The sequence below is a fragment of the Prionailurus bengalensis genome, chromosome A1 (assembly GCF_016509475.1).
Source record: "Prionailurus bengalensis isolate Pbe53 chromosome A1, Fcat_Pben_1.1_paternal_pri, whole genome shotgun sequence".
Lineage (NCBI taxonomy): Eukaryota > Metazoa > Chordata > Mammalia > Carnivora > Felidae > Prionailurus > Prionailurus bengalensis.
Window position 1 is genome coordinate 111,393,973 of NC_057343.1, and position 21,137 is coordinate 111,415,109.

General features: G+C 40.6%; 1 protein-coding gene across 2 annotated transcripts; it reads right to left on the bottom strand.

The window, feature by feature from the left end:
- Positions 1-6,109: 6,109 nt before the first annotated feature.
- CA1H5orf15 (chromosome A1 C5orf15 homolog) lies at positions 6,110-19,928 on the bottom strand. Of its 2 annotated transcripts, XM_043587818.1 has the most exons (4): positions 19,732-19,918; positions 12,161-12,232; positions 8,829-9,355; positions 6,110-7,610 (listed from the first exon to the last, which is right to left on the bottom strand). In XM_043587818.1, exons 1-4 carry the CDS (start codon positions 19,868-19,870, stop codon positions 7,479-7,481), a joined length of 870 nt encoding a protein of 289 aa, XP_043443753.1. In that variant the 5' UTR covers positions 19,871-19,918; the 3' UTR covers positions 6,110-7,478. The 2 variants fall into 2 exon arrangements, with proteins under 2 accessions (XP_043443753.1, XP_043443763.1); XM_043587828.1 differs by lacking the exon at positions 12,161-12,232 and having other exon boundaries at positions 19,732-19,928.
- Positions 19,929-21,137: the final 1,209 nt, after the last annotated feature.

Here is a 21,137-nt window from a genome sequence, read left to right on the forward strand (position 1 = left end):
CCACCTATATGAAATTCTAGAACAAGCAGAACCATTCTGTGGTGATCAAAATCAGAATGTGGTTAGCTCTATTAAATGGGTAAAGAAGGGTATGGATAGAGGCACTAGAGCACTTTCTGGGGTGATGGAAATACCGTATATGTTATTTGGGGTGGCAGTTACTCATATATACACAATCGCCAAACGATTAAACTGAACATTTAAAATCTGTGAATTTATGTATGTAAAGTATACAAATAAAACAGCTATAATTTCCTCAAAAAACTTTAAGAACTTCTGTTCATCAAAAGACACCCTTAAGAGACTGCCAAGGCAAGCCAGACATAGAGTAAGAAAATGGATTTGAATAACCAACTAAGGGCTCATATCCAGAATAGAGAACTCCCACAAAACAGGAAAAAAGATGGATACTCCAATAGAAAAATAAGCAAGAGGGGTGCCTGGGTAACTCAGTCGCTTAGGCGCCCGACTCTTGATTTTGGCTCAGGTCTTGATCTCATGGTTCTTGAGATGAAGCCCCGTGTCAGGCTCTGCGCTGACAGTACAGAGCCTGCTTGCGCTTCTCTTTCTCTCTCTCTCTCTCTCTTTCTCTCTGTCCCACTGCCCACTCTCGAGCTCTCCCTCCCTCTCTCCCTCCCTCAAAATAAATAAACATTTTTTTTTAATGAAAAAGAAGAGACTTGAATAAGCACTTCATAAAACAGAACGTTCCAGGGGCACCTGAGTGACTCAGTTGGTTAAGTGTCCAACTTCGGCTCTGGTCATGATCTCACCGTTTGTGAGTTCAAGCCCCGCGTCGGGCTCTGTGCTGACAGCTTGGAGCCTGGAGCCTGCTCTCAAAAATGAACATTAAAAAAATAATAATAATAACATTCCAATAAACACATGAAAAAATTATTAATAAGACTAATCATTAGAAAAATCCAAAGTCGGGGCGCCTGGGTGGCACAGTCGGTTAAGCGTCCGACTTCAGCCAGGTCACGATCTCGCAGTCCGTGAGTTCAAGCCCCGAGTCAGGCTCTGGGCTGATGGCTCGGAGCCTGGAGCCTGTTTCTGATTCTGTGTCTCCCTCTCTCTCTCTCTGCCCCTCCCCCGTTCATGCTCTGTCTCTCTCTGTCCCAAAAATAAAATAAACGTTGAAAAAAAAATTAAAAAAAAAAAAAAAGAAAAATCCAAAGTCAAACCACAATGCGATACCACTACACATATCCACAGAATAGTTTAAATTAAGGACACTAACAACGCCAAGTGCTAGCAAGGATGTAGAGCAACAGGAAGACTCACACACTGCTAGGAGGAGTATAAATTGGTTCAATCACTCGAGAAAATTGTTTGGCATTAGCTGTTCATGTTGAAAATGTGCATCCAGCAAGTCAACTCCTAGGTATATCCCCATCAGAAACGCACACACTGCTGCAAGCAACAAAAGACACATATGTGTACAAGAACATGGCTAACGGTGTCATCTGTAACAGTCTGAAAGTGGAAATAACTCAACCATCCATCGACAGTAGACTAGAAAAATATATTGCAGTATACTTCACAATAGAATACCATGCAGCAATGAAAATGAATGAACTAACATGATCAATCTCACCATCAGAACACAGGATGAAAGAAATCAGTCCAAAAGAATATATACAATGTATGCTATGGGATTCCAATTATATAAAAATCCAAAACTGCCTAAATTATGGTGTTAAGGCATATGTACTTAGGTGATGAATCCAAAAAGAAAAGCAAGGTAGTGATTGCCACAAAGGTCAAAATAATAGTTCCCTATGGGGACAGGAAAAGGATAGTTATGAGGAAGGGAGCGTGGGAGCTGGCAAAGGTTTATTTCTCTGTCTGGGCGATTAGCTACACAAGCATTTGCTTTGTAATAATTGGTTAAGCTGCACATCTGCCTGATGCATTTTCCTGTGGTATATTCTGTTATATTCATAATAAAAGCAATTTTAAATGAAAGAAAAAGAGAATACACCTAAATGTTTAGGGCCTAAGGGGACAGAAACTCTGGATACTTTTTCTTCTTACTTCTCTGTAGCTGTCTGTTTTTCTCTAACAACAGGCAAATTAGTGATAAAGAACAAGGAGTCTGGAGTGTGACTTTATCTAAATTCAAATCCCAGCTCTCCCTTATCAGCTACAGGACCTCAGGCAAATCACTTAACTCTGTAGGCTTCTGTTTCCTTATCTGTGAAATGGGGGTAATAACAGTAAGTACCTTATTGGGCTGGTGTGCACACACAGAACGAAGAGTGCCTGGCCCACCAGGCTGCTAGTACAGTGCTAAGTCTAAAGTGAAGAAACACAAGTGAAATCCAGTTTTTGGTGTGTAATACTTTACTGCAATTTCTTAATTCTTCTCTTCTCTGACAGTGAGCACCATGGGTATAGAGACGGTGTCTGTCTAGACCTACTGCCATCCCCAGGGGGCAGCACAGGGACCCCGTGAGAAGAGCCCAGGTATTTTGCTTTTAACACAATGCTCTGGTAATGGCATTATGTGGACGCCTGACAGCAAACCCTGGCACCCAAGCCCTGCCTCTGTCCTTGCTCCCCCGGGGGAGGATCAAGCCCCCTTAGCTCAGGCATACTAAGTGGCCTAAGAGTAGTTCTCTCCGGGGTCCTGGGTCCCACTGCCTCTAAGCAAAAGTTCTTGGGAACAGCCAGAGCATGGTGAGAAGGACCCTTTGGCCTTGATTCAGGAAAAGGATGAGGATAGGGAACAGGGAATGGGGTTGGGAAACTCCAAGGAAGCACCAAATGTCACCTAGCAAACTGAACATGCCTGGATGATTTGGGGTATACCCAGCTCTGATAAGCTGCATGCCTCAAGGGAGCTGGGAAGGCAGTCCCAGGACTGTGGGCAACTCCTGAGCAGCTCCATCAAGCTCTTGTTCCTTGATGGGCCCAAGCCTTGAACTGGCTCTTTTGGGGTTGACATGTTGGAAACTCCTCCCTCTACACAAAGTCCTTTCTCAAACATAAATCCATTTTCTCTTCCTGACAAACCTGTGAGCTACTCAACTGTCTATTTTACAAGGTAGGAGGTTGATATAAACACAAAGAGCTCAGACCAAGGTCATCTAGACTTGACCTCATCCTACACTCCTCTTTCCCTTCTTCCATTTCTCCCCAGGTCCTCCTAGAAAGGCAGGTAGGTGCAACATGGGCCAGGACATCTTAGCCCCAGCAAAGCCTAGGGCATTCCACTTAGCCCTCAAGACCCTACACCGTTTCTCACATCCAAATGTTTCAAGAAATGTGTTTGGCGTCTCCTTCGAGGCTACAAAATAGGGAGGACACAGCAGAGAGGTCAGGCCCAGACTGTTAATTCAACCCAGACCAGTCTGATTCCAGGACCCACCAGGGATAGGCCCTTTAGAAGGGTCCCACATGGGAGTGCTGTCCAACCCATATGCCAAAGGGCGGCCTGGCACAAAAGCACAAAGGACCCTATGAGAAGAATATGCAGGAAGTAAAGGATTCCCAGAACATGCCGTCATCACCCAGCAGAGAAATGAAGCAGCTTGGGGGCTGTGAGAAAAAGAAGCATAGGGTTTTAAAGCAAAGATATTAGGGTGTCAGGTGGAGAAACGCCACCTAAGGAGCAGGAATTTTAAACCTGGAGCTTCATCAATAGTGGCAGAAGGGCCTGGGTCTCTTTAGGAGGGAGCTGGAAGAAAGGTGGACTTGGAGCTTACGGGGTAGAAGTGCTGCCTACTACTCCAGAATCAGGCTCCCTGAGGCACATCATCCAGACAGCAGGTCACTACCTCAGGGCTATTGAGATGGGGGGTGGAGGTCAGAAATGACCCCAGGTCCATTTCCAGAATCTATCCCGGCAACTTCCTCACGTCGAAATTAAAAACCCAGGAGACCACGAGCACTGGGTGTTACATGGAAGTGATGAATCCCTGGGTTCCACTTCTGAAACCAATACTACACTCTAGGTTAACAACTTGAATTTAAATTTTAAAAAAGTAACTATAAACCCACAGGTGAACAGAATCCTGTTCACAGACTGGACTTCACACCTCGGGACAGCCTCCTTTTCCATTCCCTTGGAAGACACCTAGCCCTCAGAATCCTTCCAACCTCTTGTACTTCTGCTGGGAAGGATGGAACTGCTCACCACTGGGCCCAGAAGGGAGGCAAACTGTTGCACCAGCAGACCAGGTTGAGAGGTCAAAGGGCAAAGTCAGCCAGAGAGAGAGAAAGACCTGGACACTGTGGGCAACTGCACTATCCCAGTAACCTTCTCCATCCCCTTTGCTTCCATGGGCAGCAGCTACTCTGATCAGAACCTGGGATTTGCAGGGAGGGCTGAGATCTCACACAATTAATGTGGACTTTAGCTCCAAGTAGAAATGTGGTCGGTCCAACAAAGTGGACACACTACATCTTGGTTCTCCCCCACTGCATGGAGTTCTGGGTCTCAGATGTCAATATTAGCCCATATGCCAACTACATGCGCCAGAGCTGAGCCTGATTTGACTGGATTTTCTCTTGATCTAATTTCACAAAGACGTCACTGTACAATTTCCAGGGGCCTAGTAGGAGACAGGCAGTGCTGAATATGCAGCCAGAGATGAGTAACAGCCAGTCCTCTGTTTTCAAGCTTCCATTCTGGGGTAAACTATAGAGAGAGCCACCTCTGCACACTTTCTACAAGAGACTGCACTCACCCACGTGACATCACATCTAAAATCAAATCCCCGGGGTGCCTTGGGTGGCTCAGTCAGTTAAGCATCCATCCAGCTCTTGATTTCAGTTCAGGCCACAAGCTCATGGTTTGTGGAACCAGGCCCCATGTCAGGCTCTGCACTGACAGTGTGGAGCCTGCTTGGGATTCTCTCTCTCCCTCCCTCCCTGTGACCTTCCCCAGCTCATGCTCTCTCTCTCAAAATAAATATTTAAAAAATGATAAAATTTTAAAAAATCAAAATCCCAGTTATGACATGCCTGCCTGCCTGCCTGCCTGCTTGCACAAATTCAAAATGTCTGGTCTGTTTCCATCTGTCTCACAAATTTCAAAACATTCCTTTTCAGGTAAGACACAGAAACAGAAGCTAAAGGGTAACCTATTATGCTATTATTTCCAACATTCGGCGCAGAGCACCTAGTCTGCCCAGACTGTGATGTGGAGAGAAGAAAGCAGACAGCACACGTTAAGTAGGCTATTCTGGTGCTTTCAGACTCAAATGTGGGTCTTGTTTGCACCATCCAGTTCTATTTGTGCCTCCTTTGCCTCATACAATCCAACAAATTGATTCCAATACAGAAAAGTTCATCACATTATTTCTGAATCAAAAATTGGAAACCATCGAAACAGGAAAAGAGCTAACTAAATTATATAACTACTAGAGGTTTTTTAAAGAATATTAATGATATGAAAAATGTTCATTTGTTAGGTAACGAGCAAGACACAAAACCCTAGAGGAGATCAAATTCACTTAAAAGTTGTAACATACACCTGTATGTCTGAATTATATACATATTTATAGCCCAGCAGCTCAGGTGCCTAAGACTTGGACAGCATTTTCTTTTTTTAAGATTTTTTATGTTTTTAAAGTAATCTTCACGTGGGACTCAAATTCACAACCCTAAGATCAAGAGTCGGGTGCTCTACCAGCTGAACCCGCGAGGCATCCTACTGGCAGCATTTTTGATCGATGTATGATGCGACGCTCCAAACATCAAAGACTACTTGACTGCAGCACACTGGGGCTTAGAACGCAGAGACTGTGCTAAGAGGAAGAGCACAAGAACACTAGATCCACTAAGGGAGGATGAGCCTCCTGATAGGGGAGCCTTCGACAGGGAAACAGGAAGGCCAGGATGCCAGAAAGTACACACTGATTTAGCTGCTTTACTTTTCTTTGCAATCTTACTTTACCACATTTTCAATAATCTTCACTACTCAGCAGAATATTGGGCCTAAAGTAGGATTTAGAAATCTAAGGGGAATTCATAGAGTACTACTACTAAAAGGAACAAAACCAAGCTAGCTTCCTCCCAAACAAAGCACTACCCCTCTGTCATCACCCATATGAAGGGCTCCATCATGCCATCACTAAAATGAAACACACTTATAAAATCATAGATTTATATTTTTGCCATTTATTTTTAAAATCTTATTCAAAATATTAAATAATACAATTTCAGATATGAAAAATTACTGCCATAAAACAGTTCAGGTATATTTCCATTGTGCTGCCCTTCCTTATCAGGACAGTAAATTGTCCACCTGAAAGAAATGGTGGACTGCCCCGCTTCTTCCATCTTTACACAAAGCTCATGCCCACTGGCTCACCCGGACTTTCTGAGTGGGTGTTTAACATATATTAGGGGTTATGTTTTCTACAAAGTTGCAGTGACACTTGTAAGTCAACCATGGTTCAAATCACATATGTACATATTGATCAATTCTTTATTATAGAAAGACAAGGTAAAACAAATTACAGTAAATAATTTCCAGTTGCTGTGAAAAACAAAACAGAAGAAAATAAAACAAGTACAGGGGGAGAAAAAGTCAGTGCACACATATACCCTCTATGTATACAAACAACTTCATTCAGGTATAATTTTAATTTGAAAGGCCTAGATACAGAATTACTTAAGTGATAATGACCCCTAAAATTTGTTCAAACTTACTATAAAGTAATAGACAACATGAAAAAATCTGATAGAATTTTAAACTCTGTTCCTTGCTTGGAAGCTTGGAGGAACCCGTGCTACAATCAATTGCTGACTGAAAGCAACTGTATGTGTATTTAATATTTTGCCACAATTTCTACCTCTAAATTTAATTCAGTAATTTAAGCCAAAATATGGTATCTCTATAACATTTCATCTATATCCACTGCAAACTGCAGAGTCTCTCTATTACCAGAATTTCTAGAGACATTTATTAATATGTTACCTAAAACTGTGGTCAGATTGAGCATTATCATTATCTTAAGTTATGTTTAAATCATCCAAAAATATCCAAAGCGATTTTCCTGGAAGAAAAAATGTTACTTATATGCCAAGCGCTATTATACGCATCCTTGTACATTAACAGTTTGGGATCACAAAATGTGTGCTTATAAAACAGTATTTGGATGGCAGAAAGAGAATCGGAGCCAGCAGTACCAGATATGTTAGGATTTAGTTACAAGGTTGGGATCTTGTAAAACTAGTATTACTAACACTTCCAGAAGAAGAACAATAAAGAAATCTAAAACAAAACTAATAATAATGCTTAGCTCCACATTCTGGACACCTGATTGAATTTACCTCTAAATGTGTAGATAAAAAATTATATACTCCTTGTTTGTGACATTTCATTTCGAAAGCACCAAGGCAAAATAAAGAGAGACCCACCTCTCATTTAAGTACCAACTGCCTATGGCAAACATCTGCACAATATTATATAAAAAAGTCAAGCAAATAAAATTACATAATAAGCAAACTCAAATCACAGTGCTTTAAAAAATATAATCATTGGTAATCTTCAGCGAAGGCATTGCCTCATTAACATTCTGGTCTAGACGATGATATTCCACTGTTTTGGAACAAAGACCATCACGCCATTTCCTACTCTGAACCAGAAGGAAAATCTGGAAAAGAACAAAATAAATTAGATGTGGAAAAAACAAAATGGAGGATATGCTAAAAATATGTATAACAAGTGCACTGTCCCTCTCTCCTAGTTTCCTAAATATGGAAAATAAAATAACAACAAAAGGACTGTATTTTTCATCTTGTAAACAAAGTTAAACAGTGCTTCTCAAATTTTATGTACAGAGTGCTTGCTGAAGACTGATTCCTGGGTTCTATCTGCAGAGATGAGTTAGTAGATCACAGTGGAGCCCAGGAGCCCACTTGTTGGCCCAACATTCAACACTGGGTTAGAGTATCACTGGCACTCAAAATAAACATGTAGGGGTGCCTGGGTGGCTCAGTCAGTTAAGCCTCTGACTTTGGCTCAAGTCATGATCTCACAGTTCACGGGTTCAAGCCCCACATCGGGCTCTGTGCTGACAGCTCAGAGCCTGGAGCCTGCTTCGGATTCTGTCTCCCTCACTCTCTGCCCATCTCCCACTTGCTCTTGCTCTCTCTCTCTCTCTCTCTCAACAATAAACAAATATTTTAAAAATGATAATAATAAAATAAACATGTAATACCTTTATAACAAGGAAAAAGTTATTAAAATATCATTAAGTTCAATGCTTAATTAAAAGTATTAAATTAACAATCTTTCTCCACATGTATTCCCACTGAAGTAGCAATGCTAACTTAAGACCTAAGTGGTTTTTTTTTTTTTTTTAAAAAACCACTGGGCTTTGGATTTGTTCATTAAAAAACAATTTGACTTCTTTTTCAGAAGCATACAAGGTAAAGCATTCTAATTTGTAAAAATACACCAGAGATTTATATTGATTAGACATCTTGATATTTTACCATCAATTTAAACTTGACTAAAAAAGAAAAAAAATCTGAATCATCAAAAATATTCATAAGAAATATAATGGAGGGGTGCCTGGGTGGCGCAGTCGGTTAAGCGTCCGACTTCAGCCAGGTCACGATCTCGCGGTCCGTGAGTTCGAGCCCCGCATCAGGCTCTGGGCTGATGGCTCAGAGCCAGGAGCCTGTTTCCGATTCTGTGTCTCCCTCTCTCTCTGCCCCTTCCCCGTTCATGCTCTCTCTCTGTCCCAAAAATAAATAAATAAATAAATAAATAAATAAATAAATAAATAAATAAATAAAGTTGAAAAAAAAGAAATCTAATGGAGATAATAAAGGACAAATAGAGGGGATGAAAACACCAAACTTACCTTCCTTTTGTTGTGATATGTAATGTAAACAACAGCAATACAAAAAGCAAAAATAATAAGATGAAAGAAGAAATGGCTATCTTCCTCTTCAATATTTGAGGATGGGGTCTTAAAAGATCTCACTGACTGTTCAATTTCCATGTAGTTCCTGTTTTCTTCCAGAGCTTCACTGGACTCATCGTCCCTGGGGCTGGTGGTCCAGTCATAGTCTGGTTCTCCATAGTCTCCATTGTCCAGAGTGTCTTTGGCGGTAGATGGAGAACTATTGAGCGTAAGAAGATCCTCCTCCTCTATGCTGGGATCTCCATTGTTATCTGCCTCCTCTTGAGACAGGGAAGTAGTAGGTGAGGGATGAGGGGCCATAGATGCCCCTCCACCTTTCTCTGTACTAGTTGTGGGACGGAGAGTGGCGCTGATTTGGGAGACAGAAAGTTTGGTTTGGTTTTCATGTGTTAAAGCACTCATATTTGGAGCAGAGACATCTGGCTGGAGTACAGTTTGGCTCAGCAAATCAGTCTCTGGTACAGCTAAAATGGTGAATAAAAAACATTAAACTGAAATCTCCAACTTTATCTCCATCAAGCTAGAAGCATATTTGCCTAAATTTTTTGCTAAGCATTTTTTTGCCAAATCCCTCTTTCTCTTAAGAATTTGTTAATAAGTCTCAACAGCCAGCCATCAGTCACATTTCTTCTTAGTCAATTATTCATCAGATAATAACTCTTTAGCCAGAAAGTAACAACTACATTACACAGCCTGTCACAGAAATAAAAAGAATAGAGAGGGATGACTTTAGGTCACAATGGTGAAATCCACACAAAGTTGTTATGCATCCCCTGTTTTCATTTCACAAAGAGGTTGGACTTCAGTAATCCTTGCCTAGACTGCACCTCATCCCCAGAACAGAAAGATCGGTGGCTGATCCTAGCTCAAGTAGGTCACAAACCAGATATGGAATGTGAGCCTAAATATTTCCAATACAACAAATTTAAGAGAAGCTATAAGCAAGCTGTAGGTAGCATTTCTAAATGATACTAGAACCAGAACACTTCCTCTCCCAATTTTTTTTTTTTAAGTATTCTTAGGAAGGACTAAGGGAAAACTCCTAAAAGGGAAGAAATGAAAATTAGAAACCTGAAAACTAAGTGTGAACTAGACTTTTCACGATTGGGGAAGGCAATCCAGGTATGGGAATAACACCAAATACATACAAGCTCTTATTTCCCTGTACTCCTACCCACTCAGTGTGGTTTACTTAAGTAGTTTAAATTATTTAGAGAAGTAACTCTACACAGCAAAAGTTTAGAAGAATCCCTGCTGGGGGCGCCTGGGTGGCTCAGTCAGTTAAGCGTCCGACTTCAGCTCAGGTCACGATCTCGCGGTATGTGAGTTCGAGCCCCGCGTCGGGCTCTGGGCTGATGGCTCAGAGCCTGGAGCCTGTTTCAGATTCTTTGTCTCCCTCTCTCTCTGACCCTCCCCCGTTCATGCTCTGTCTCTCTCTGTCTCAAAAATAAATAAATGTTAAAAAAAAAAATTAAAAAAAAAAAAGAAGAATCCCTGCTGAAATTTAACAGTGTCTCTAATTTATAAGCTAATGTAATATCTGTTAAAGAACTTCAAGAATATCCATTATACTTGTAAAAAAGAAAAAAATTGTTGGGGGGGGGGGCGCCTGGGTGGCTCAGTCGGTTAAGTGTACAACTTCAGCTCAGGTCACGATCTCGTGGTTTGTGAATTCGAGCCCTGCGTCAGGCTCTGTGCTGACAGCTCAGAGCCTGGAGCCTGTTTCAGATTGTGTGTCTCCTCCTGTCTCTGCCCCTCCCATGCTCATACTCTGTCTCTATCTCTCAGTAATAAAATAAATGTTAAAAAAATTTAAAAAAAAAAGAATGGTCACGTGAGATCTAAAAATACACAGATACTATTTTAACATCTATCAAATTATAGTAAAATATTTTATAGGGGTAAAATTAAACCAAATAATTCCTGGGCTTTCACAAACATGTGCATGCACATAAATTAAGAATCTAACAGACCACTCTCTGTTCGAACATGTAATACATGAATACATGAATACACTCTGGTTTGTGTATCATAGATGACACCTATTTTGTATAGAAAAAATAAATAGCTAGTGTCAACTGGACTGAATGGAATCTCTTAGAAAAAAAAATTTAATGAATTGGTAAAAAAAATTAGTAAATTAGTAACACTCTCTTAAATATTTTCAACAATTGATTCCTTGAAACTTTCCATTGGAAGAAAGAAACAGGGCCTATAAGTGAGTACATTATTCAGAAAATTATTAACAGGAATTTGTTAAAATAATTTTTACATTTGTCACTTCAAATAAGTTATGACTCAGACATTTACAAATTATTATTTCTCTGGTATATTTAAATTTCCTGCCAAAGTTGGTGAAAATATGATTTAAAATATAATTTTTTTTAAGTTGAGAGCAAACTAACTAACTAACTAACTAACCTTAACCATCACTTCAGCAGCACATATACTAATATAGAATTATGTATATCTAAAGGACACAAGCTGATAAGGGTGGCAGTGATTATAATTCTCCCTACCTCCTACCCATCTCCACGTCTAGAAACCCATCCACTGTGCACTCTAGAATTCAGTCAAGTATCAGCAAATCCCTTCCTTTATCCTTCACTTTGTTGTGATAACTGAAACCTGGCTCTCCCTTAAAGATACACTTTCCCTGAAGCCCTTTTAATTAATAGCTGTTTTTTCACCCACATCCTTGCACCAGTGAGCTTAGAAAAGGGGGGAAACTGTTCTGGGGTGGGACATGGGGTGTGTGGGGGCGGGGGAACCTTCCAGACTATTCTCCCTTTCCCCTCCCTAAATGCACCAGCCTTGATTCTCCTATCATCAGCTATCACCCACTAACCTTTGTCCACCAACTCCCGGTCACAGTTCCTATTCTTCTGGCTCTAGAATTCATGCTACCCAGGTGCTCCTGTCTTGATTTCAAATCCTTGCCCCCTCTTCTGATGACCAGTCCTCCCCCTTACCTTAACCTGTCACACCATGGTCACTATCATCACTACTCTTCCATAATCTCAATTTCATGCATCCTCCTACTTGCTGACATAACCACCTATCCTTCTAATTCATTCCCTGGTATCCTGAATCTATCAGGACCTACAGTTCCGATTCTACCATCTTTTCAGTCCCTCATGGCCACCATCCCACCCTTGCCCAATATCTTTGCCCTCCCTCTTTACCCAGATTCAATTTTATAGTCAGCATTATGCATCCCTTACATACACCTCTAATCCCCATCCCCTTGCTCACTTTGTTCCACTCACTTGGCAAGGCTACATCCCAAGTAAAATCAAACTCTCTGACCACTCCCTGTTGCACCAACTGGCTGAACTTGGCTGGAAATAAATACAAAACCATGTCACCATTTTTATTTCATTTTAAATTCAATGCCAAAAATTCAAGTGTATGTGTAATGCTACTGGCAATTATACTGTATTTTTCTAGTCCATTCACCCTCTTGCTCCCTTAGGAGACCATTCACAAGTTCCTCCGTTCTCCCAACACCTTCTCTGTTGTCCTCGTTTTCACTGGCATCACTTCCTAACTTCTCAGAGAAAAAGGAAGCCATGAGAAGAGAACTTCCATGAATTACCAGAACTCTAGACTCATAAATCCACTGCTACTTGACATCTCCTCTTGATGTCTTGACATTCAAATTAACATATTCAAAATGAATTCTTACTTTGGCTTCTAGGAAGATGGAGTAGAAAACTTTTCCCTATTTCTCCAGTGAAAAAACTAACTCTGCGTATTATATGTAAAATAGCTTAAGAAGACTGAAAGGTGGAGAGAATACAGCAGAATGGTTAGAGACCTCAAGATTTGAGAAAAAACCTAGTAGTGACTTTCCTGGATTTTCTTTTTACCTCATATATTCTAGACTTGTACCTGAAGAAGACAACAACCTGGAAACGGCAAGGAGTATGAACAAAAACATGCCATCCCCTCTGCCCAAAAAAGCTCTCTCTCTAAAAGATTAGGACAGACGCAGCCTCGTAAGAAAGAAAACTTCTAGACAATGACTGCTCTACTCGAGGCAAACACCCACAAAAAAACAAAAAACAAAAAAACAAAAAAAACTGTGGCTCTGCTCACATCCACACCAACAAAGGCCAAGTAGAAAGCCTAGATTTCCACCCTCAGCAGGCTGTAATAAGGTGCCTCTTCCCCTCCACAATAATGTTGTCAGAAGAGGCCTAATGGAGAGTCAAGACTTTAACCATCACCCAATAGTAATGAGGCCACTCCCACCACTATGTAAGTACAGGCCATCAGTGGAGACAGAACTCCCATTCTTGTCTAGAAGTAACAAGAAGACTACCACTCTTTGGGTGACAACAGAGATCAAATGGAGACTCCAGATTCCTACCTCTACCTGACAATAATGTGCAGTAATTCCCTCCTCCCCTGCCAGAGTTATGTCATAAAAAGCTAACCAAAAGAGAAAGTTTAAAAAAGACCAGAGTCTTGAAAATACAAACTACTACAACTCACTCAGTATGAAATACATCATTTGAATACCCCAATTATCATTAAGGAAACTGAATCCTTAATTTTAAAATTCCCAAAAAATTAATCTCCAGGCTCAGATGGTTTCATTGCGAATCCTACCAAATGTTTAAAGAAGAATTCTCACCAATTCTACAGAATCTCCTCCAGAGAATAGGAGGGAACATTGTTCAATTCATTTTATGAAGCTAGTATTATTATCCTGATACCAAAACCAAAAACCCACAGAAAAAGAAAACTACAGACTGGTATTTTTCATGAAAATAGCTGCAAAAGTCCTTAGGAAAATATTAGCAAATAGAAACCAGTAATACATAAAAAGAATGATATTCCATGAACAGTGAGGGTTATTCCAGCAATGCAAAACTGATTCAATATTCAAAAATGAATCAATGCAATCCATCATATTAAGCTAAATGAACCTTCATATAAGTCTCATATCTTCTACAAAACTTAACTAAAAATGGAACATGGGGGAACCTGGTGGCTCAGTCAATGAAGCATGTGACTCTTGAAGTCGGGGTCATATATTCAAGCCCCACAGTGGGTGTACAGATTACTTAAAAAATAATAATAGTAATAATTACTAAATAAATAAAAATAAAAGTGGATCACAAATTTAAATGTAAAATGCAAAACTATAAAACTTGTAGAAAAAGACAAAGGAAAATATCTATGGAATGCAGGACTAAGCACAAATTTGTAGACCTGACACCAAAAACACAATACATAAAAGAAAAAAAACCCATAAATTGGATTCTATCAAAATGAAAAACTTTTGCTCCATGGAAAGACTTTCATGGGAGGATGAAAAGATAAGCTACACAATGGGAGAAATATTTGTAAGGCCCAACCCAACAAAGGAGGAGTATCCAGAACACATAAAGAAATCTGAAAACTCGAGGTGCCTGGGTGGCTCAGTTGGTTAAGTGTCCGACTTCAGCTCAGGTCATAATCTCCCAGTTTGTGAGTTCCAGCCCTGCCTCGGGCTCTGTGCTGACAGCTCAGAGCCTGGAGCTTGCTTCGGATTCTGTGTCTCCCCCTCTCTCTTCCCCTCCCTTGCTCCCACTCTGTCTCTCTCATTCTCTCTCTCTCAAAAATAAATAAACATTAAAAAATTTTTAAAAAAAAGAAATCTGAAAGCTCAAAAATGAAAAAGGAAACAATCCAATTAGAAAACAGGCAACAGACACAAAGGCACATTTCACTGAAGAGAATATACAGATGGCAAATAAGCACATGAAAAGGTATTAGCCACTAAGGAAACACAAATTAAAACCACAATAAAGATATCACTACACAACTATCAGAATGACAGTAAAATAAAAAGTAATGACAACACCAAATATTGGCAAAGATGCAGGGAAGCTAGATCATTTCTATGTTGCTGGTGGTAACACAAAATAGGACAACTATGCCAGAAAACACGTTGGCAGTTTCTTTTTTTTTTTAATGTTTTTATTTATTTTTGAGACAGAGACAGCATGAGCAGGGGAGGGGCAGAGAGAGAGGGAAACACAAAATCCAAAGCAGGCTCCAGGCTCTGAGCTGTCAGCACAGAGCCCAACGTGGGGCTCGAACTCACAAGCTGTGAGATCATGACCTGAGCCGAAGTCGGACACTCAACCGACTGAGCCACCCAGGTGTCCCAGTTTGACATTTTCTTAAAAAACTAAGTATCTAACTACCACATGACCCAGCAATTGCACGCCTGAACATTTATCCCAAAGAAATGAAATCTTAGGATCATACAAAAAATCTGTACATCAATGTTTACTTCATATTAATCATAACACTCAAAAACTGGAAACAACCTAGACATCCTTCAAAGGATGAATGGTTAAACAAAGTGTAGTGTGGCTACATGATAATGGAATATTACTCAGCAATTAAAAAAAAAAAACTATTGACACATGAAACAACTTGATGAATCTCCAGAGAATTATGCTAGGTAAAAAAAGCCAAGTCCAAAAAGTTATATACCATATGATTTCATTTATATCACATTCTCAAAATGACAAAATTAAAGAAATAAATAACAGATTAGTGGTTGCCAGGATTTCAGGAGGGAGTAGGGAAAGGAAGGACATGGGAGTGACTATAAAAGGGCAACATGAGAGGTTGATGGAAATGCTCTTTATCTTGACCAGCAATGTCAGTGTCCTGACTATGATACTGTACTACAGTTTCTTAAGATGTAACCACTAGGGAAAATGAGTAAAGGGTATACAGGATCTGTATTATTTCTTACAATTGCAAGTAAATCTACAATTATTTCAAAATAAAGAGTTTTAAGAAATGAATTTTACTTCCCACACAAAAAGAAAAAAAAAAAAACTTGCTCTACCTCCAGTCCATACTTCAGTTAGTGGCAATTCCTTTTTTCTAGTTACTGAAGAAAAAACCCTGTAATCATTATGTTCTTAATATCCCACAACAAATCTGTTACCCTACCTTCAAAGTGTATTAAAATTTAAAGACTTTTCACCTTGTAACTGGTACTGCCTAGTCCAAGCCACTATCATCTTACCTGGCGTATTACAGTAGCCTTCTAACTAATCTGCCTGCTTCTACCCTAACTCCTACTGTCCACTCTCAACACAACAGCTCGAGTCATCATCACATTTGAGAATGTGATATAAGTTCAATGTGATTAAGTTTGACGTTGCTCCTCTGCTTAAAACCCTCTGAGAGCTCTCCATCTCTCAAAAGTGAAATTCCAAGTCTTTGTAATAGCCTACAAGATCCTACAGGATCTGGAGCCTCAATCTTATCTCTTACTTATCTCCCAAACTCCTCTATCCCTGTTGCCTACTTAACAGATAGCAATCAATGTTTATAGAATATGCTTTTGACCCAATTCTCACTACAAACCCTACACCACTTCTCAAGTAGGATCTCTGCACCTATCACACCCTCTGAAAAGCCTTTCCCATAGTTTCAGCCAGGAAAAACCCACTCATTCTTCTAAGGGTATCGTCAATGTTAACCCATTTGTTGTTGTAACTCCAAAACCTAGCACCAAGTAGGAGCAGAATTAGTAAGTATTGCTCAAAGAGTAAAAACTTGGAAGTAATACACAGAAAACAAATGAAAAATTCATCTGAAACATTTGATGCAAATTAGATCAACCTCCTAGACCTCCACTCCTACAAATCAGAGAATATGATCTAGTCAGAAATGAAGGGTATGCAGAACAAAGTGAGAACTCTGACTTTATGGATTTAATTGTTGAGCTTCTACAATCATATACAGTACTGTAGACTTCTAAATGTTCCATTTCTGTCCTTTCCTATTTGATATTACCTCCCTCATTAAAACAACATTTTAAAAATAACTTTCTACATTTAATTCTCTTCTATGGGTCCCTTTAAAAAACTGTCTTAATGGCCTGGCAAGACTTAATCAGAAGGTGATCATCCAGTGATCCAAAATAATGCTTATATTAATTTTTTTAGATTTTGTCAAAATAAAAATGTAGAACTTTAAAATCCTTACAGATTGCCAAGAATATACCTGAGAACTGAAATTTTAAGAAGCCTAATATGGAACAAGTTTAAATACATCTATTGGAGTAACTTCCTAACTTTCTATGCTTATTTGAAGTTTGGGACTCAACATCTCCTATCTAGACTATAAGTTTCATATTACAAGAGTAATTACTTTGAAATCACACTACTCCAAGGCATGCTTACAAAAAACACTTACACTACCCAAACCTTTACAAATGCTATGCTGTACTAAAATGTAGCTGCTTCCCCCTTAGAAGCATATATGTTAGTTTACATTTAAATTATTTTCAGTAGGGAATAATATGAATTTTAAATTGACATAAAGACTTAATAAAAAAGAAAAAGATTACCTAAAATGTCCCAGTATGGTTGGAGCAATATTTATGAGGGTCTAATAAGTAAAAACAAAGACAAGAAGACACCTTAATACTCCAAACTACCCCCTCACTTGCCCCTCTCCACAAGATTTCCAACCATCTCTTAAAGGGAAAAGTTCTTCCTGCAACTACAGTTACCAGCTACATATCCCCCAGGCTGTATGTCTTTAGCATTTCAGTAAGAAATATAAATGTTTAAATGTTAGCTGTTTTCTTAAATGATTAAATAACCAAAACAATTATGCTACATAAGTACTTTAGGAACAGGAATATCTGCACCGATCAGAGAAATCCTAGTTATATTTTAGTCATTATTAAAGAGCTTTGGGAAAATGGACCTCAGTTCTTCCCCACAGACTTACAAATGCTTCTGGGACAGTGAATGCCCCACCCTCAGTGCTGCTGAGGAAACCTAAGGAAGTAACCAGAGCACTATAGCAGAGAAACGTATAGCTAGACAGCCCCTGTTGGCAAATAAGAAAGTTGCTATCCCATTCACCATGTTTTTCATCTGAAAACTCAAAAAAGGTTTAAGGAAAAAAGCAGGACCGTGTCTTGGCCTGAAAGAAAAAAGAGATTACTAAATAAAATATTGCTTAATCATTACAAATTCTTATTAATAGATTTGTTCCCCCGAAGTCTCAAGCCCTAGTTTACAGATTTATTTCCTGATAAAGGCTTCAATATCTTCATTCACAATGTAACATTTCTAAGAAAAGAAATATTTAATCATGCAGCATTATTTACAAAAGCCAAGATATGGGGACTCCTGGATGGGTCAGTCGGATGAGCATCCAACCCTTGATTTCAACTCAGGTCATGATCCCAGGGTCAAGGGATAGAGTCCCACATCGAGCTCTACACTGAGCATGATGCCAGTTTAAGATTCTCTCTCTCCCTCTTCCCCTCTGCCCCACTCATGCTCTCTCTCTCTCTCTAAAAATAATCATAGCCAAGATATGGAAACAACCTAAATGCCCATGGATAGATGAACACATAAAGAATATGTGGTGTATATATATATACAAGAGAATATTACTCAGCCACACACACCCAAAATGAAATTTTGTGACAACATGGATGAACCGTGAAGGCATTATGCTAAGTGAAATAAGTCAGAGAAAGACAAATATCATATGATTTCACTTATATGTGGAGTCCAGAAAAAATCAAAACAAAACAAACAAGCAAACAAACAAGCCATACTCATAGATATAGAGAAGAGACGGGTGGTTGCCAGAGGGGAGTAGATAGGAGGTTGGCGAAATGGATGAAGAGCATCAAAAGGTACAAACTTCCAGTTACAAAATAAGTAAGTCATGATGATGTAATATAAAGCTTGGTGACTACAGTCAATACTACAGTAATGCATATTTGGAAGTGGCTAAGAGAGTAAATCTTAACAGCTGTCATTACAAGAAAAAAAAATCTGTAACTCTGTATGGTAAATGGCAGAGTTGCAGTGGTGATCAGTTCCCAGTGTATACAAATACTGAACCATTATGCTGTACACCTAGGACTAACATAACGTAATATGCCAATCATACCTCAATAAATAAAAACTTTCAAATAAAAAATTTTTAATTTTAAATCTTTTTTTTTATTTTAAATAGAAGTTTTTAAATGTTTTAAATGAAATAATCAAATCCTACGACTCTATTAAAAATGAAGCAGTCTTGCCCAGCTAACCCAGGACACAGGGAACCATGTTTACAAAGAATCTCCCTTGTTGCATTCTCCCTCTCCTCGTAAACCCCTCAGGAGCCCAAAGCCCCAGTATTCTGGCTCTTTACCAAGCAGCAGAACCTCCCAGATCTGAGAGATGAAGCACTACCTTAAGATAGCGTTTTCCCCTTCACTTTTGCTCTCCGAAATATTCCATCAGCTCAGTCTGGTCCCTGCCCCTGCCCACCTCGATCTTTACCACTTACCGGCCCGTTCTGGAAAAGCCCCACACTCCCCTGGCCCTGCCAGACCGGTGGGTACCTCCCCCCCCCCCCCCCCCCCCCCCACCTAGGGAACGTCTCTAGACACCACACCTCCTAACCACGGCCATCTCCTCAGCATCTGTTCCCTCTGCCCCCTCATAACTCCTCCCTCCAAGCAATTTTGGAGACCCCCCACCACCGCCACTCCCTGTACAACGCATTCTTCAAGACACTGTAGATAACACCACCACTCCTCCCTCACGCCCATCTCCATACTCTGCTGCCCGGATTCCCACATCTCTCAACCCCGCATCTCGGGCCTCTCAGAAACCCCACCTCCTTAGACTCCATCAGACAGCCCACCCTCCCTCCTCGGCGCCTAGAGACCCTGCCCCATCTGGACATCGCCATCTGCTCAGGACACTCGGAAGCGCCCTTTCCCTGGCCGGGCCTGTCTCTCCGCCCGCGCGGCCCTCCCGCGCCCGCCCTGCCGCCGCGCCCACTTTACCACTGGACAAGGTGGCGGACGCAAGCAGGAGCGCCAGGACGAGCGGCTGCGCCAACCCTCCCGGGACCTGGAGGCCGGGCGAGTACCGCAGTTTCGCTTGCACGGTTCCCCTCATCCTCCTCAAGACAGCAGCGGCCATAACGGACTCCGCCGGGAGCCTGCGTTGTTGCTAGGCTCTACGTCATGACATCAGACACTGCGTAAGGCACCACAGCTCGTACGTCCCAACGTGATGACGTCGCAGCCCAGAGGGGCGCTCCGGAAACCGAGTTAAAGAGGAAGGGTAGTGGGAGTTTCAGCGAAGGGTAGGTCTTGCCCCAGCCCCTTTCGGGTCGAGGTTGTAAAGTGAAAGATGTAGAGAGGTTCAGAGTGAGCCTCTCTCTGCCTGCCACGTGATGGGATACTATTACAGCTCATGAAAGTATTTTAAAACATTGAGGGGTTTTTGTTTTGTTTGTTCGTTTAAAGATTTTATTTGGGGGGCTCCTGGGGGGCTCAGTCGGTTAAGCCTCCGACTTCCAAGGGAGCCATGATCTCAGAGGTCGCGAGTTCCAGCCCTCCATCTGGCTGTCTGCTGTCAGCACAGAGCCCACTTTGGATCCTCTGTCTACTTTTCTCTCTGCCACTCCCTACCCCCACCCCGTCTCTCACAAAAATAAACTTTTTTTTTATTTTTATTTTTTAAGTAATCTCTACACCCAAAGTGGGGCTCGAACTCACAACCCTGAGATTAAGAGTTGCGTGGTCTACACACTGAGCCAATCAGAGGCCCCTAAAATATTGTTAAAAGGAAGATCCAACTGGGTAATAGACTGGTCTGGAAGAGGAAGTAACCGCCTTGGCTCTCCCAAAGGCAACGGAAACACAGATGTTCACATTTGCCATATCTGGGTGGTGGAATTATAGGTAATGTTTTACTTTTTATCTTTTTCCTAACCATTTATTCCTTCAACAAATACTTAGCACCCTTTCATATTTCATTGTACAGCTGTTAACAATACAAACCACATACCTTTGTGGAGTTTATTTTCTTGTGAAGAAGAGGATAGTGTAAGATATACACTATACAATGGGAAAGGTGTTATGGAGAAAAAGCAGGAAAGCGGGGTAGGAAGTAGGGTGCAAACAGCTTCCAGATTTCCTACAATAAGCTTCTGTTACTTTTTAAATTTAATCTTTAAAACCCCCAACATATGAAAATGCAGATTTAGGAAGTTCCCTTATGGCCTTGGCACATGCTTTGGTCTGTATGTTCTGCAAATGTTTCTTAAATAAATGTCAGTAGGCTTAAAACCATGGAAGTTCCTTCCACTTGATTGATTTCCAGGAAAATCATTGTGGCATGAAGCAAGATACTTGTTGTACCCACAGTTTCACCACTCTGATCTCCATGATTCCCACAGAAG